Source organism: Camelus ferus, chromosome 11 (assembly GCF_009834535.1).
Source record: "Camelus ferus isolate YT-003-E chromosome 11, BCGSAC_Cfer_1.0, whole genome shotgun sequence".
NCBI classification, from domain to species: domain Eukaryota; kingdom Metazoa; phylum Chordata; class Mammalia; order Artiodactyla; family Camelidae; genus Camelus; species Camelus ferus.
In genome coordinates this window covers 72687435-72705075 of record NC_045706.1, presented here as the reverse complement: position 1 = coordinate 72705075, position 17641 = coordinate 72687435, and the positions used below count along the sequence as shown (strand labels likewise).

The following is a 17641-nucleotide window of genomic DNA, read 5'->3' as shown; positions in this document are numbered from 1 at the left end:
TGGATATAAATATCCTACAATATGCATCTGTGTCTGCTGCTTTTGCTCACATTAAGTGAAGTTGTATTTTACTTTAATTTTGTCTAGTTTCCCACTGTGTGAAGACTTCATATTGTAAACAGGTGCTCTGCTGTTTATGAACATGTCTGTCGTATGTTTTTGGTGACTTCAAATAGTGCTGTTGTGGACGTGCTCGTGCGTTTCTCCTGATGAGCATGTGTACACATTCCTGTTGGGTACATACCTAGGAGTAGAATTGCTTGGTCATAGGATATGTGTATATTCACATTTATGAGATAGGGCAAAATGATTTTCTTAAGTGATTTTACCAGTTTACAGCTCCATCAGCGGGATATGAGAATTCCCGTTGTTCTGCATTAATGGCAACTTTGGCATTGTCGCTTTTTTTTTTTTAATGACTTTAACCATTCTGGTGGATGTATCATGTTATGTACTGTGGTTTTAATTTATATTTCTCTGATTATTAATGTGGTTCACAACTTTTTCTTATGTCTGTGTATTCTCCTTTGAGGTTTCTTGCTCATCTTTCTATGGGTTGATTGTATTTCTCTTAGTGACTATAGCATCTCTTTGTTATGGATTCCGACCCATGGTCATTTAAGCTCTTTACTTTCCTCATGGTGTCTTTTGATGCTTACTTTTAATGTAGTCTAAATTATCAATCTTTTCCTCTATAGCTAGGGTACTAGATGTTCTGTTTAAGAGTCTTTTTCTACTCTGCAAACAACAAAATATCCTCCTTTAGTATCTTCAGAAGCTTTGTTGTTCTGTTTTGTACTTGGATCTATAGTCATCTTGGACAGCATGTTTGTGAGGCAGAGACCACATTTCATCATCTGTCTCTGTAGGTGAGAGTCTGCTATGCGGATCTCTGTGCTGTTCCTTGTGTGTTTGTGTCTCCTTGTATAAATGTTAGAGCCCTTAGTTACTGTTGCGTTGTAATAGGTCTTGCTATCTGGAACAGTAACTCTTTCCATTTTGTTTTTTTAAAGATTATCTTGGCCATTTTAGGCTCTTCTGAATATGAATTTTAGAGTCAGTTTATCATATCCCACTAAAACACACTTGTACAATTGGGATGTTGCTTAGAATTTCATTAAATTTAACTACCAGTTCGGAGAACAGTGAAATAACTGAGGCTTCAAACCCACAAATGTGATCAATTTGTTTATACACACCTAAGTCATTTTTATTTTCTCTCATTGAAGCTTTTTTTTTTTAAATTAAGTATGACATATATTAATTTCAGGTTACAGGATAATACTTTGATATTTGTATATATTGTGAAGTGATGACCACAGTAAGTCTAGTTAAACATCTTTCAGCCTACATAGTTACAAGTTTCTTTTTTCTTGTGATGAGAACTTTCAAGATCTATTAACTATATATTACATCGCTGGTACCTTCTTATCTTATAACTGAAAGTTTGTGCCTTTTGATCACCTTGACCCATTTCGCCCACCTTTCACCCACCATCTCTGGTAACCACCAATCTGTTCTCTGTGTCTATGAGATTAGGCTTTTTTTTTTTTTTAATTCCACATGTAATTCGGATCATACGGTATTTGTCTTTCTCTGTCTGACTTATTTCTCTTAGCATAATGCCCTCAAGGTCTATCCATGTTTTCTCAAATGGCAAGATTTCATTCTTATTTTTTTAATGGCTAAATATTCCATTGTATATATAGACCACATTTTCTTCATTCATCCATTGATGGACATTTAGGTTGTTTCCATATCTTGACTGTTGCAAAAATGCTGCAGTGAACATGAGTATACGTGTATTTTTCTGAATTAGTGTTTTCAGTTTTTGCTAATAAATATCTCAAAGTACAATTGTCGGATCATATGGTAGTTCTATTTTTAATTTTTGTGAGGAACCTGCTTACTGTTTTTCATAGTAGCTGGCCCACTTTACATTCCTACCGACAGTGCACAAAGGTTCCCTTTTCTCCACATCCTCTCCAACAAATAATAAAATGTATATGGAACCACAAAAGACCTAGAATTGCCAAAGCATTACTGAAGAAAAAGAAAGAGGCTGGAGGAATAACTCTCTCAGACAATACTATAGAGCTACAGTAATCAAAACAGCATGGTATTGGTACAAAAACAGGCATGTGGACCAATGGAACAGAACAGAGAGCCCAGAAATGAACCCACAAACTTTTGGTCAACTAATCTTCGACAAAGGAGGCAAGAATATACAATAGAATAAAGACAGTCTCTTCAGCAAATGGTGTTGGGAAAACTGGACGGCAGCATGTAAATCAATGAAGCTGGAACACTCCCTTATACCATACAAAAAAATAAACTCAAAATGGATCAAAGACTTAAACATAAGACAAGATATGATAAATCTCCAACACTTGTTATCGCTTGTCAGTCTTAATGATCACCATTCTTACAAGTGTGAGGTGAGAAGTGATATATCACTGTGATGTTGATTTGCATTTCCCTGATGATGAGTGATGTTGAGCACCTTCTGTGTACCTGTTAGCAATTTAGATATCTTCTTTGGGAAAAATGTCTATTTAGTTCTTGTACCCATTTTTAATTGGATCATTTGTTCTTTGTTATTAAGTTGTATGAGTTCTTTATAAATTTTAGATACTAACCCCATATCCAATACATGGTTTGCAAAATTTTTCTCCCATTCTGTACGTTGCCTTTTCATTTTGTTGATGATTTCTTTTGCTGTGCAGAAGCTTATAAGTTTGATGTAATCCCACTGGTTGGATTTTTTTTTTCTTTTTTAAATTTGTGCTTATGGTGTACTATCTATAAAATCACTGCCAAGAACAATGTTGAGGCGCTTCCTCCCTATGTTTTCTTCCAGGAGTTCTGTGGTTTCAGGTCTTATGTTTAAACCTTTGATACATTTTTGAGTTAATTTTTCTGAGTAATGTAAGACAGGGGTCCAGTGTTACCTTCTGCATTTATTTACCCAGTTTCCCCAACACCATTTATTGAAGAGACTATCCTTTCCCCACTGAATGTTCCTAGCCTCCTTATCACATATTAGTTGACTGGATATGTGGAGATTTAATTCTGGGCTCTCTATTCTGTTCCATTGGTCTGTGTCTATTTCCATGTCAGTATCATTAAAGTATTTTTAAAGGATCTTTAAAGGTTTATTTTGTGTTTGTGGATGGAGAGAACAATTGATTTTTGTATGTTGATTTTGTATTCAGCAATCATGCAAAATTTACTATTTCTAATTGTTTATCTGTCTTTTTGGAAGTTTTTATGTATACAGTCATGTCATCGTGAATAATGACAGTTTTATTTCTTCTCCAATCTTTTGTTTGTCTTGTTTGTTCAACAATTTCTAGACTGAATAGGAAAAATTGTTAAAAGGAAGATGGAGTGGTAGTAGTGGCATCATTTTCTCATTCCCAAACTTACAAGTACAGACATGTCACCGTTTTATCAGATCAAGCAAGTTGTCTTCTGTAGTCAGCCCTCCATATCTGTGGGTTTTGCATCCACAGTTGGCTGAATCCGTAGATCAAAAATACTTGGAAAAAAATCCCAGGAGGTTCCAAAAAGCAAAACTTGAATTTGCTGAATGCTAACAAATATTTACATAGCATTTGTGTTGTTGTATTAGGTATTCTGAGTAATCTAGTGTTGGCTGAAAAGTATACGGAGGAGGTACACAGGTCACATGCAAACCCTGCCCCACTTTACATTTTATGTAAGCACTTGAACGTCTGTGGAGTTTGGTATCTGTGGGGGTCTGGGAACAATCCATATTACGTGGATTTAATTTTAAATGTGAAGCCTATCTTATTTTCCTGGAATCAACCCACATTGTGATACATCATTCTTCTAATGCTCCACTGAATTCAGTTTGCTAGTATGTTTTAGATTTTTTTCATCCATATTCAGGAAAGTGCTTGGCCTGTATTTTTCCTTTCTCATAATGTCCTTTTTACATTTTGCTACTTCTGTTATGCTTGTCTAACTAAATAAGTTGGGGAGTGTTCCCTCTTTCTCTGTTCCTTGGAAGAATTTGCATAAGACTGGTGTTCTTTCTTCCTCAAGGGTTCAGGCAGAATTTGTCCATCTAGCCAACTGAGTCTGGAGTGTTCTTTATGAGACAGTTTTTAATTTTTAATTTAATTTCAGTTATGAGACTATTCCCATTTTTCTGTTTTTCTCTATTTTGGTAAGTTGCATTTTTAAAAGAATATATTCATTTCATCTAATATTTTTAAACGTTTGGTATAATTTTTTAAAATATTTACTCTATTTTTTAATATCTGTAGGAGATGTGTACTTTTCATTTTTTTTATTTCCAACACTGATTAATTGTATTTCTACCTAATAATACTTGTCAGAGATTTTCAATTTTATTAGCTTTTTTGGAGGACTTCTTTTAGGTTATTTTATTAGTAGTTTTACGTGTTTTCTTCTCTCTTTGGACTGAATTGCTTTTATTTTCCCTGTACATTCTTGAGATGTATATTTAACTTACTGACTTTTTAATATATGCGTTTAAACCTAAAAATTCCTAATTCAGTTAGCATTCTTATTACTAATGCTTTGAATTCTTTATTTGGTAAATTATTTTTTTCTTGTTTCATTAGTTGATTTTTCAGGGTTTTTCTCTTGTTCTTTCAATTGAGAAAAATTCCTCTGTCTTCTCATTTTGCTTAGCTTTCTCTGTCTCTACAAAATTAGGTGAAGCAGTTAACTACTGTGGTCTTGAAGGGAAGCTTCCCTGTGCAGCCTGTTTGTGCCCAGTGGCTTTGGTTGGAGAGCCGGATCTGATGTGAACCTAAGTCATGTCTTCCCCCAGGGTGTGCTGGCAGCTATCACCTTGGTAGGATGTAGAGCTGGAGATGGAGAGGCTATGGCCTGAGCAAGGTGTGAACCAGGGCTTCTCTGCTCAGTAGCCAGCATCACCCTGTTTGGTGCAGGGTCTGGTTCCCAGTTGCTGGAGCAGAAGCCCCGAGGGTCAAGTCCTAACTGGCTCCATTCTCTCTTAAGTGTGTGCTGTACCCTCTCCTGGCACCAGTATTCTTGCCCCAAAAGGGAGCAGTGCTGAAAGATGAGGGACCAGAGTGGACACGTGGCTGTGGCCATCCTGGCCCCACACAGATCGAGGACAACACCCAGTGTGCCACCTCCGAATGCCAGCAGTGGCTGCCACCACCCCGTTCAGATGCTGCTCCAGGTCTAAGCTGGCTCCATCTCTCACAACCGCACACTCCTCCCGACTGAGGCAGACTTCCCCCCAGTGTGGGGCTGCAGCGTGGAGCACCTGGGGCTGAGCGGGCACCAGGCCCACGCTGGGGTGTGCCCCAGGGCGGCCGGGGCAAACTCTGGCCGGAGTCTTGTGCAGTTTCAATCGCTTCCTCATCCTTATTTTGGGTATAAGCAAGTGTGTGCACGCCCTTCATGGATGAGCATCGTCTGGATTTCCTAGAGCCCTCCTCTTAGTCCCACTGGTTTTCAAACCAGGCAAGGGGGGGACTCGTCTTCCCTGGTGCCCAGTGTGTGGCTCCTAAGCTCACTGCTCAGGGAGATCTCTGTCTGGTAATCCCCCTCCTTTTCTGTGTACCCCCTCCCAGGGGTGCAGTCCTGACCTGATTGCTTCTCTTCCGTTCCTGCCCCGTGACCTGTGTAATTTTCTTACAGCCTTGGTGTGCAGGGGTCTTTGTGCCGTGGGTCTTCAGTTGGCTTTCAGTGGGAATTGTTCCACATGCAGCTGTATTTTTGATGTGTTCATGAGGGAAGGTGACCTCCCTGTCCTCCTACTGCACCATGTAGATCGCTTCTGAATCCTAATAGTGATGGCATATCCTAGTAGTTTCTAATTATTCATTTAAACAGTATTTTCTATTTGATTCTCTTGTCTTTGAATAATAGGTGATTTAACATTGTATTGCTTAATCCCCAAATATATGGAGCCTTCCTCTTATTTATTACTGATTTCTAATTTAATTGTATTAAGAGAATGCTCTTCATTTCAGTATGTTGCTGTTTGTTGAGATGTACTTTATAGTCCAAGAAGTGGTCAATTTTCATAAATGTGCTGTGTGTGCTTAAAAAGAATGCTTTGGGTGAAATGTTCTACGTAAGTCCATTAAGTAAATTTGCTGATATTGTTGCTCAGATCTTTCATTTCCTTGCCGACTTTCTTTTTCTTTTCTTTCTAGCTGTTACTGCAAAAGTTATCTCCGCTATATTTGCAGATGTGTTCTTTAATAGCTCTGCCAATTTTTGCTTTATGTATTTGAGGCCATGTTATTAAGTCATACATTTTAGAATTATTTTCCTTATGGATTACATTTTTATCATTAATAAGTTTTCTTCTTTATTTCTTCAGAAGCTATTGTGCCTTAAGCTCTGTTATTTGATATTAATATAGCTATATTCACTTTATTACCATGTTATATCATTTTCCTTCCAAAAAATGATAATTTTAATGTATCATTTTTTTATTTGTATCTCTTTAAAATTCATTTGGAGTTTATTTTTTATCTCGTCCAACAGTCTTTTATTTTTTATTGAAATGTCAGTAAGTCCACTTATATTTAATAAAATGTTTAAGTGGTTGGATCTAAATTGTTATTTTATTATGTATTTTCTATTTGTTTCATCTGTTCTAAATTCCCTTGTGTTTCCTTTGGGTTCATCGAGTATTTTTTTAGTATTTCATTTTCCCCCTCTGGTGGTTTAAAAATTATATACTCTTACCATTATTTTAGTGATGATCTTTTAAAAAAATCACACATTTTTGCTTTATTTTGGTACTTATACCTGTTTGCAGACAAAGTAAGCAAATTTAAAACTTTAAAATTTATTCTACCCCCACGTTGCATGTTTTTGTTTTTTTATTTCTCTGTATATATTAAACCTCCATAAGACATTAATATTATTATTTATTATTGTCAGCCTTTATTTAATCTGTTTTCATTGCTTTCTACCTTTCTGTACCTGTAGGCTTCTATTTGGAATTATTTTCTTTCTACTTGAAGGGATTTATTTTTGTATTTCCTTTAGTGCAGTTCTGCTAGTTGACAAAATTATTATTATTGGTCTTAAAGTAGATTTCTTTCATTTTCTTTCTTGATAGATGCATTTATCGGGGTAGAATTTTAGTAGCTATTTCAGCATTTATTTTATTTTTTCTATTTTTTATTGAAGTATAGTTGATTCACAATATTATATTAGTTTTAAGCGATTTAGTATTTATACTCCGTTTAAAGTTCTTACAAAATAATGGCTATAATTCCATGTGTTGTACAATATATCCTTGTTGCTTGTCTATTTTATATACAGTACTTTCTATCTCTTAAGTCCCTACCCCTGTCTTGCCCCTCCACCCCTTCCCTTTGCCCTTTGTGAATTTTGCTAGTAACCACTAGTTTATTTTCTATATACATAAGTAAGTTTCTGTTTTGCATTATACATTCGTTTAATTTTTCAGATTTGACATATTAGTGATATCATACAGTATTTGTCTTTTTCTGTCTGACTTATTTTACTATGCATAATATTGTCTAGGTCCATCCATGTTGCTGCAAGTGGCAGAACGTCACTGTTTCATGGCTGAGTAATACTCCATTGTATATAGATAAAGGCTACATCTTGTTTATCCATTTATCTGCTGATGCACACTTGGTTTTCTTCCATATCCTGGATACTGTAAATAGCGCTGCTTTGAACATTGGGATGCATGTATCTTTTTGAATTAGAGTTTTTGTTTTTTCCAGATATATACCCAGGAGTGGAATTACTGGACCATATGGTAGTTCGGTTTTCAGTTTTCTGAGGAACCTTCATACTATTTCCATAATGGTTGCACCAATTTACATTCCCATCAACAATATACAAGGGTTCACTTTTCTCCATATGCTCGCCAACTTTGTTATTTTTCAGACTTTTGAATGATAGTTATTTTGACAGGTGTGAGGTAATATTTCATTGTTACTTTGCTTTGCATTTTTCTAATAATTAGCAGTATTGAACATCTTTTCATATGCCTCAGTCATCTGTATGTCTTCTTTGGAAAAATATCTATTTGAACCTTCTGCTCATTTTTGATTCAGTTGTGTTTTTTTTATATATATTGAATTGTATGAGCTGTTTATATATTTTGGATATTAACCCCTTATCAGTGATATGATTTACAAATATTTTCTCCCATTCTGTATGTTGTGTTTTTTCGTTTTGTCCATGATTTCTTTTGCTGTGCAAAAATCTTTTAAGGTTAATTAGATCCCATTTCTTTATCTTTGCTCTTGTTTAATTTGCTTTAGGAGACAGGTCCATAAAAATATTGCTATGGTTTATGTCAAAGAGTCTTCTGCCTATGTTCTTTTCTGGGAGCTTTATGGTTTCATCTCTTCCATTTAGGTCTTTAATCCATTTGAATTTATTTTTGCATATGCTATGAGGAAATGTTCTAATCACATTCTTCTACATGTAGCTGTCCACTTTTCCCAGCACTATTTTTTTTAACATTTTTTATTGGTTTATAATAATTTTACAATGTTGTGTCAAATTCCAGTGTAGAGCACAATTTTTCAGTTATACATGAACATGCATATATTCACTGTCACATTCTTCTTCGCTGTGAGCTACCACAAGATCCTGTATATATTTCCCTGTGCTATATAGTATAATCTTGTTTATCTATTCTACATATGCCTGTCAGTATCTTATAGCCTTTGTTTTAAAGTCTGTTTTTCTAATGTGAGTTTTGCTACCACCCCTCATTTTTTGTCCTATTTGCTTGAAGTATCTTTTTTCCATTCCCTCACTTTCAGTCTGTATGTGTCTTTAGCCCTTCCTACACAATTACATGTGTATCTTTCTGACAGCTTTGGTTGTACACCAGTCCTTCTGCCATTTTCCAGTTAGCTCTCGATGAGCTTGGTGCCACATGTAGATGTGTGTTTGATGTGTTCATCTGAAGCGGTGAGCTCCACACCATCTTTCTCTACCACCTTGATTGAGCCCATTTCAGCATTTTAAAAAGACCATTCCAGTATCTTATAGCTTCCAATGACACTGACTCCTTAAGAAAAATAGTCTATTTATTGCTTTCTGCTGTTAATCCACTTTTTGTGGCTGCTTTTAAAATTTTATTTTTACCTTTTTTCCATAAAAATTTTACTATATGTACCTAAGTGTGATTGTCTTTATATTTATTCTTTTAGTATTCACAGGGCTTCTTAAAGCAGTGACTTGAAAATTTTCTCTCATTTTATAATGTCATCAGCCATGGCCTCTCTTCAGATAATGCCTCAATGTTATTCTGTCTGTTTTCCTTTCCTTTTGTCAGTTCAGTTACACATGGGTTATAGTTTCTCGCTGCTTCCTTTATGTCTCTTATTCTCTCTGTGGTATTAACGATCCTTTTGACTCTGTGTTTCATCTTAGATAGCTTCTTTTGATCTCTCTTCATATTCACTCTCTATTCAGCTGCTTCTAACCTACCATTAAACACATCTATTGCTGAATTTAATTTTGATTATTTTATTTATCAGTTCTAGAATTTCTCATTTTTTTATTGTTCATGGTTTTGTATTGGAATTCTACATTTCATCTTTTATTTTCTTGAAATGATTCAACATAATTATTTTTAAATGTGTCTGATAATATCTGATGCACTTGTGTGTCTTCTGTTATTTTTCTGTTGATTTTTAGAAATTTTCTATTTGTCTCAGCATGTTTGTAGGGTTTTTTTTTTTTTATGCTGTATAGATGACTGAATTGATATAATCTTTTTACAGATAAGATTTGTATTTGGTCTTGCCAGGGACCTGGGACACTAACATTCCAGGATCAGCTTGAATTCTATTCAGGGATTTAGATGATTGAAGTTGAATTTCGGACTACTTCTAGTTTGCCTTTATTCCTACCTCGTATGATGGCCTCTTGAATTCTAACATACAGTGGAGGCGTCACTAGAGTCAACCCCTATAGAATCACCATCCTCCGATCCTTTCCCTCAGAATCTGCAGTCAGATGCTCACGGAAACCCTCAGGGAAAAAGTGAGCACCGGTGTCCGCTTCCTAGGTGGGTGTTCTCCCCTGGATTCCTGCTTTTCGGTTTCTCAGTTTCATTCTCCCCTCCCCTTTGCCCTTCAGCAGGATAAGTATACATGTACGTGTATATACTCATATATACACACACACACATATACACATATATGTCCTTTTTTCTGGTCTCCAGCAAAAGAGTGGTTCTAATGGCCTCTTCTGTCATCACCTCAGTTATTAATTTTACAATGCACGTGCACTTTATAGCCTGTTACTTTCACTTATGAACATATGTCATGAAGAAAATGTTACAGGGCATTTGATGTGATGTGATTTTAATGACTCTTGCTTATTTGTAACATACCATAATTTTTTATTCATATTGCAGTTGTTGGAAATTTTGCTTTTTTCTCTTTTTTAAACATAAATAACTGATATAAATATATTCTAATATATGAATTTTTTACACATCTTTAATATACTTTTTCCTCAGCGAAAACTCTGTAAGTAGAATTGCTGGTTCCCAAGGGATCAGTATTTAAGTTCTTTGGATGCTCAATTCCCTTCCACAAAATTGGCACGAATTTGCAGTCTCAGTAGGAGTAATGTCAGTGCTTGTTTTGAACATAGATTTAGGAAAACACCCCTTTATATTATCCTGAAACAATTTCAAAGACCTCAGCTCAACTTTAGATTTAGTTTCTTGATGTTACTCTTGCTATTCATTTATATTTGACATTTTTATATACTCAGTTGACCCTTGAACAGTGTGGGGGGCAATCCACCTGTATGATATAGTTGGGCCCCGTATCTGTGGTTCCTCTGCACCTGCAGATTCAGTCACGCACAGGCTGGGCAGTACTGTAGTATTTACTGCTGAAAAAATCTGAGTATAAGTGGACCCTCACAATTCAAATCTGCATTGTTCAAAGGTCACAGGTACCCTTCCAGGTTTGTAACTTCTTATTTAAAAATGAGCCAGGGGTGCTTTGGGCTGTCACATTCACGTATTCTGTCTAGAGCTGATTACACGGCTCTAGCGTAATGTTAATTGTGTCAAGGTTATGGCAGAAATATAAATTATCAGTGTGTAAATGATCCAATAATTTTAAAATGTGCATATTATGTTATTATAAAAGCATGTGCAGTACGATTACAGCTCCATAAAATAGTCAGAGAAAGAACAGACCCAGTGGGTGCTGCTGTGTGTGGTACTGATTACTTATTTTTATCTCCCCTGTTTCAAAGCAGTCCTATACAGTTGTGCTGTTGTTTTTTTTAATAACTAAATGATCAATGCAAACCAAAATATCATGAGGACAGTTTAGTCTGTTATCAGTGGACCTACCTTTTATTCAGCCAGTCATCCTGTAAAAAGTTCAACTGAGTTAAAGTAGAACTGGATCTTCCATTGTTTCCCTAATACTAATAATGTGTTTATTATCACCTTATTCCAAAAAGTATTCACAATGACTAATAAGAAAAGGAAGATCACATAACACAAGATGATAAAAATCAGCTATGAGTGAAAAGGGGAAAAAAAGACAACACTGTGGGAGGAACATAAACTGGAGCTGGGATTGAGACTAACCAGAAATACGCATTCTGGAGCCCAGGTCTGCGGCGGGCGGGCCGTGTACTTACTTCAAATGTTCTAATGGCCAGAACGAAAGGCACGTCTCATCCATAAGATGACAAAGCACAATAAGCTCAACATGCCGTCCAAGTATTTAGTTCCTCAGATGGAGCTGTGAAGTTCTAAGACAAGAACTTTCACCTGCAGACCCTCCTGCAGACAGCGCCGTGTGAGGGGATGGGCGTGCCCCGCGGGCTACTCCCGGGGGACCTCGCTGTCTCCTTCCTCAGAGCTCACACCCAGGCCAGGTCCTGAGGCCAGCTGACCAGGTGCAGGCGAAGAGCCCTCTGCTGGCCTGAGACGCACTCTTCTGAGCCCTGCAGGGTAGATGGAGTACCTGTAAAGAAGTGGGTGTGCGGCACACTGTGGGGCAATGTTTACATTTTTTCCCTCAGTCAAGCTTCTGATATTTGTTGGAAGACTGTACTTCCTGGAATGTCTAGGATGCACTTACTGTATTTTAGTGCTCAAATATGGCTCCTTGGGCTGGGCCTTGATGGACACTTGAGCTGGGGCAGTGCTCAGAGCATCTTAGAAAGTGAGGAGCCCAGACTAAGATTGTTTCCACATGTGTGGACCACCCATCTCCATCCACTGACAAGTCACAGGAGTGTCAGTGGGAAGATGGGAAGGGCACCATGCCTCTCAGAGAGTCATTAGGATTCTGCTTTAATATACAGACGAGGGCAATGAAATTTTCTTGTATGTAGATAGCACCATCAGAAAAATGTTAACCTGAAATATTTTAAGGTGATAACCAAACCCTCATCTTCACTAGAAGAATCTCAATGAAGCACTCTTAGAGTCCCTGACTTTGATCACTATAATTTTCTTGTGGGCCCTCTCAAATAGACTATTTGTGGATTATAGCTGAGTTATTTGGGAGGCCATTATTTATAGGCCAGTTAAAAAATGGGGAAATATCTGCTAAAAGAAACTTATTTTTCTTTTTTTGAACTAGCAGGCTTGTGACCTATTTTTGCCACTTTTAAATTGTGATTTTAAAGCTTCTGATCTGCCTATGGTAGAAAGCTTGTATCTGTTTTCTTTATAGGAAGAAATGATCCAGTTCAATAAAAGTCAAACAGATGTAAGAATTTAAGGGGGTAGAGTAGTGCCAGGGAAACATATCCCTGTTTTAACTCAGATATAAAACTGTGATTTATTTTGTTCAAAGACAGTTTTATTGACCTTGACGTGTAGTTCCTCAGTACTCACTGTGTGTCTGTTATGTATACAGAATGACATCCAGGGGGAAATGAGGGGACGTAGGGTATGGTGGTAGCTGGTGCCAAGGAGCTTATATATTGTACTTGGGAAAATAACAAATACATTTCCCAAATGTTAAACAGGAAAACAACAGAGAAATAGACAAACATGGATGGTTGAGGGAATGCCACAGGGAATTATTCATTGAACTCAAAACTTAGTGACAATCAGCACGAACGTCAAGTTTGCAGACTAAAGTTTGATCAGCTAGCTTCTAATCATAAAGCAGAGATTTGGTGCTGGTTCTGTGGAGGTGTTGTGTATGTATGATGACAGATTTGAATTCCTCTGTAAAGGATTTTTTAACACATAGGAAATGTGCAATTATTCTAATCAAACATAGGTGAAAGGAAATCAAAACAAGTAGTAGTCATGGTGGTTATTCTTGAGTAACACCATGTGGTTTTCATAGCTCTTTCCACATGGCACTGGCTCCCACCTCATGCCAATCTTGTAAGAAAGACCAGCGCAGGCATTTTTCCTGAGTTACCGGTGAGCACATCGAGACCTCATAAAGTTACGAGATTTGTCTCGGGTGCAGCACTGAGTATATACTAGGAGTTTTGTCTTTATACTAGGATGTCTTGACAAGCCACCTCTTTCGTCAAAAAAGAAAAACAATTATCTGACAATTGTGTTAATTCAGTGAACATGAAGTGGCTTTTATGAAGTCATCTTAACATCACCAAGTACTAGGACCTGCGGATATACCTCAGGTGCTGAAGGAGGTTTCAGTCAATTGGCGGGAAGCTGAGATGCACTCAGGACAGTGTTAGGCCACCGTTCTGGACAGCACGCTGTGAACTGTCAGGATGAGGGGAGGCAGGCATGCTGGCTCAGCCTCGTCATCCAGGAGCGGTGAGGTGAGACGTCAACTCAGCGTCATAGCTGACCGGTTTCCGTGAGTGGGCAGGACTGGGGAGGCGTGCTGGCGGAGTGGGGCTTCGTTTAGGAGACATGGAGGGATGAATTTGGGAGGCTGAACGGGAGGAACATAGAAACACTTAAAGGACAAGTTGAAGAGTGGACACTGGATTCTGTGGATGTTAGAGAGACATGAAAGACATTTGTGTTTTACTTTTTCTCTGCCAGTGGAGCCACAGGATGAGGGGGAGGATTTGAGGTTTCCGTGACAGCACTGAAGCGCATCCCAGTCCTGGGCTGTGACTGCAGGCCTGGAGCGCTGGCCGCCGTTCCTTTTGGTTTCCGTCAGGTTGTAGAGAGTGCTTTGAGCAAACCTTCTGTTTGGTGAATGACGAAATCCTGAGTGAAACCATTTATCGCCTTGGCTGCTCTTTCATGCGGAGCAAATGACGTCAGAGGCTGAGTGGCTTTATTATGGCGGTGCTGAAGCTCTCAGTGAGAGTCCCCTTTTCAGGGAAGGTACAGCTTGCTACCCTGGCACTTTTGACAACTCCTTCCATGAAAGGTTCACATGATGCAGATGAGAAGAAGGGGGGATTCTGTGCCTAACGGCTGCCAGCAGCCTAGGAGACATTTCCTAAACCAGCGGCTCGATGCAGCGCCATCGGGCATCCTGCCGTGACATCGCCCCTCGCCCAAGTCTTACCTTGTTCTTGTAAGAATGAGGATATTCTCTGATGTTTTTGCTGGTCCACATTCATTGAATTCCTTTAGTTTTACCAATGAAAGCTCATTTCTAATATCATGTCAATTAAACCACCTATTTTGCCAATGAAAAGCAATTTCTGATATTCAGTATGCCAAATAGCAAAGCTTCTGGCGTCAATCAGGATACAAATACTTGAAAGAGATGCTGAGAGTCCGAAATGCTTGTCCAGGTCTGAAATGGGGCCTTTCTGGTTCAATGCTAGCTGACCTGGGAAACTGAGTTCTCAGTCTGGGGCAGTGACTGTCCCTAAAAGTAAAGCTTAAACTAACCGATCTATACATTGTATTCGACTGTTAATGCTGAAGAATATTTGATGAATTTTTAAAATTAATTTGTTAAACAAATTACAGAGATAGCAATGCCTGTCCATTGGTTAACTCAGGTCACTTTACAGCTGCAGCAGGGTGGTTACAGTAAGTCTTTTGTTTTTGTTTCTGCTCCTCTGTTACTCTCTCTGCTCTGCTTTAAGTTGATCAGAGGTTTCGGGAGGTATACCTATAAGTAAGGAAAATGTCACGCAGAGAACCGAGCGCATGTGTAACTGGGTGCATGGGTCCTAAAGCAGTGAAGTCCGAATGAGCACTTTCCCGAGCTGTTTGTAAGGTCTCGGAGTGGCCTCCTCTGAGATTTCCACTCTGCTTCCTGGCACGAGGTGTAGTTATGAACCTGCTTCTCATTCTGTCCAGATTCTGCTGGTCTGCAGCCGGGAAGAGCTTTCTTTGCCAGATTCCGGTCCAGTTCTTTTCTTCTTGGCAGGGTCATTAATTTTTTCACAGTTTCTCTCCCACACAGTTCCCAACCTGGACTCAGGATGAATCAGTTTCCCGGGCTTTTTGTTGTTGAAGGCAAGGAAGCCATTATTGTCCTGTGGTGCCCAGCATAGCCTGTCCACTGACTTTGCCACAAGTTTTTAAATAGATTTCAAAGGGACATCAAAGTCCAGGGTATTGAAGATGCCTGGTCAGAGAGCTCTGGGATTGAGCAGATTTTCTGACTTTATAATCCCCTCTTACCCCTAAAGAAAGAGACTTAAATTTTACCATAAAAAAGAAGTTGAGATACATATGGTTATGAAAATGAAATGACTGTGTGAAAGAATGTTTGTTATGAATCTACCCTGAATAGCATAAAATGCTGATTAATGTTGTATACAGAGAGATAGATGCCCACCACACATGTATATTTGCGATGGAAATGATGTTGCAATGTATCAATCAAGAAGATGCGCATTTTCGTGACTGAATTCAAATAGCTTAAAATTTTTGTTTTGTTTTGTTTTGAAATGCAGCAAGATCAACTTTACACCTGGGCTGCGGTTAGTCAACCCACACACTCACTGGATTATATAGACGGGCAGTTTCCCAGGCGAGTCCCATCTGGTTGGCCACCATCTAAACCTCCTGATGAAGAACACAGGCCCAAGGATGCTGACGCAGGTAGGCTCCCAGGAGGAGTGAATGCTCTGAAGGTCACAGCAGGTGTCTGTGTGGTGCTTACTGGGTAGCGAGCCTGGGTTTCTCTTCTAAGTATTTCTTAGATTAACTCAAGCAAAATCACTAGGAAGGTTGTTAAATTGAAATTTATTATGCTCCATCTTCAAGGCTGCTGAGTTAGACTTTTGGGGAATGGGACACTGGCCTTTCCGGTGACTGCTGTGTATTCTTAGTCTGAGAACCACCGCTTCAGGGTCCAGCTGTGGCCGCCACGCGAGGAGAGGCTGCACACCCCGCATGGGCTGAGAGCTTGGAAGGGAAGTTCTGTCTATTGGCTTCGAAGGTGGTGGCCGCCTCTTCCCACTGTCTCTTCCCGTGTTGCTTTCTTTATGCTTTTCTTCATATTTCCTTTGCCTTCAGGGATGACCGAGACAGGCAAGATAGAGATACACATTCTACTAAATCTAAATTTTAAGGAATCTTAAAAATTGTACAGTGCTCAGGTGTAATAGTTATTTCTCTAAAAAAATTTTTGGTTGTTTTTCCCTCTTTGTACATTGTGTTGTCCTAAAGTATTTTGTGTTATTTTTTAAGTACTTTGAAGATTACATGAGATTAACATCAGCCTTTATATGGAGCCTGAAACTAGTAAAGCACTTGATTGTATTGAATTAAGTATCACATTTTTGTAACACTGTTTTTATGGAGTGTGGATACTTTATTCCTTCTTTCTTCTTTCATTTTGGCATAATGAATTCCCAGCTGGTTTTTGGTGGACTGATCAGGAATATTGACATCTGACCCATAAGTGATGAGTAAATAGTAGCAGAGCATTATCACTATTCAGAAATCTCTCCCTCACCAAGTTTTCCTAAGTGGTAGCATCGGTGCTGGAGTTAAGAACTTTGATCCCCCCCCCCCCAATTTCCTTATTGAGAGAAAGATAGTGGGCAGAAGCTTGATTTGGACTTGTAATAAAGGGTGCAGCGTATGAGTACAGAGCTTGGGGTCTGCCGCTTACCAGCTTGAAACCTTGGGCAAGTTTCCAAACCACTGTACTCAATTTCTCCCCCTATAAAATGGTGATAAGAATAACATCTCCTGCACTGGGATATCGTGAGAATTATATGTTAAAGCACAGAATTAGCATTTAGAACGCAGTCATTATCTTCCTCATGAGCTCCCTTTAAAACCCACAGTGACCCACAGCGTCAGTGACTTTATTCTAGGCTCCTGCCCGAAGGTCTGCAGAGGGAGCCTAGTGCTCATAACCTCCTGTTTTTATCCCAGTCCTGGAGCGATGTGTTTGCCTCTTTCTTCTTTGCACTGAGGCACTAAAAGGGGGCCCACCCCCAACCCTACATGTTCCTCTTTTAACATCCAGTGCTTTAGAAACACTGCTTAGAGTTTTCTTGGTGGACTGTACCCCCTGAAATGAGCAACAAATGAGAGATGCAATGTAGAAACGTTGTTCCATGTAGAGCTCTGAGTTTCTTGTGGTACAGAGTACAGTTGATCGAAGGCCAAGGTAGGGTTCCTTAATGCAGAGATCTTCAGGGCTGAGGGGGTTCTGACCATAATGACACCTGAAAAAAAAATCAAGTACATAAAACCATATTTAGTTTTAAAAGGAAAACCATATAA

At 38.5% G+C, this 17641-nt stretch overlaps 1 protein-coding gene across 1 annotated transcript in view; it reads left to right on the top strand.

Moving 5' to 3' along the window:
• The window catches only part of LOC102510773 (formin-2), a 286001-nt gene that overhangs the window by 62667 nt on the left and 205693 nt on the right, over positions 1 to 17641 (top strand). The window contains 1 exon segment of the mRNA XM_032491868.1: positions 15853 to 16000. Within this exon segment, the coding sequence (XP_032347759.1) occupies positions 15853 to 16000 (148 nt within the window).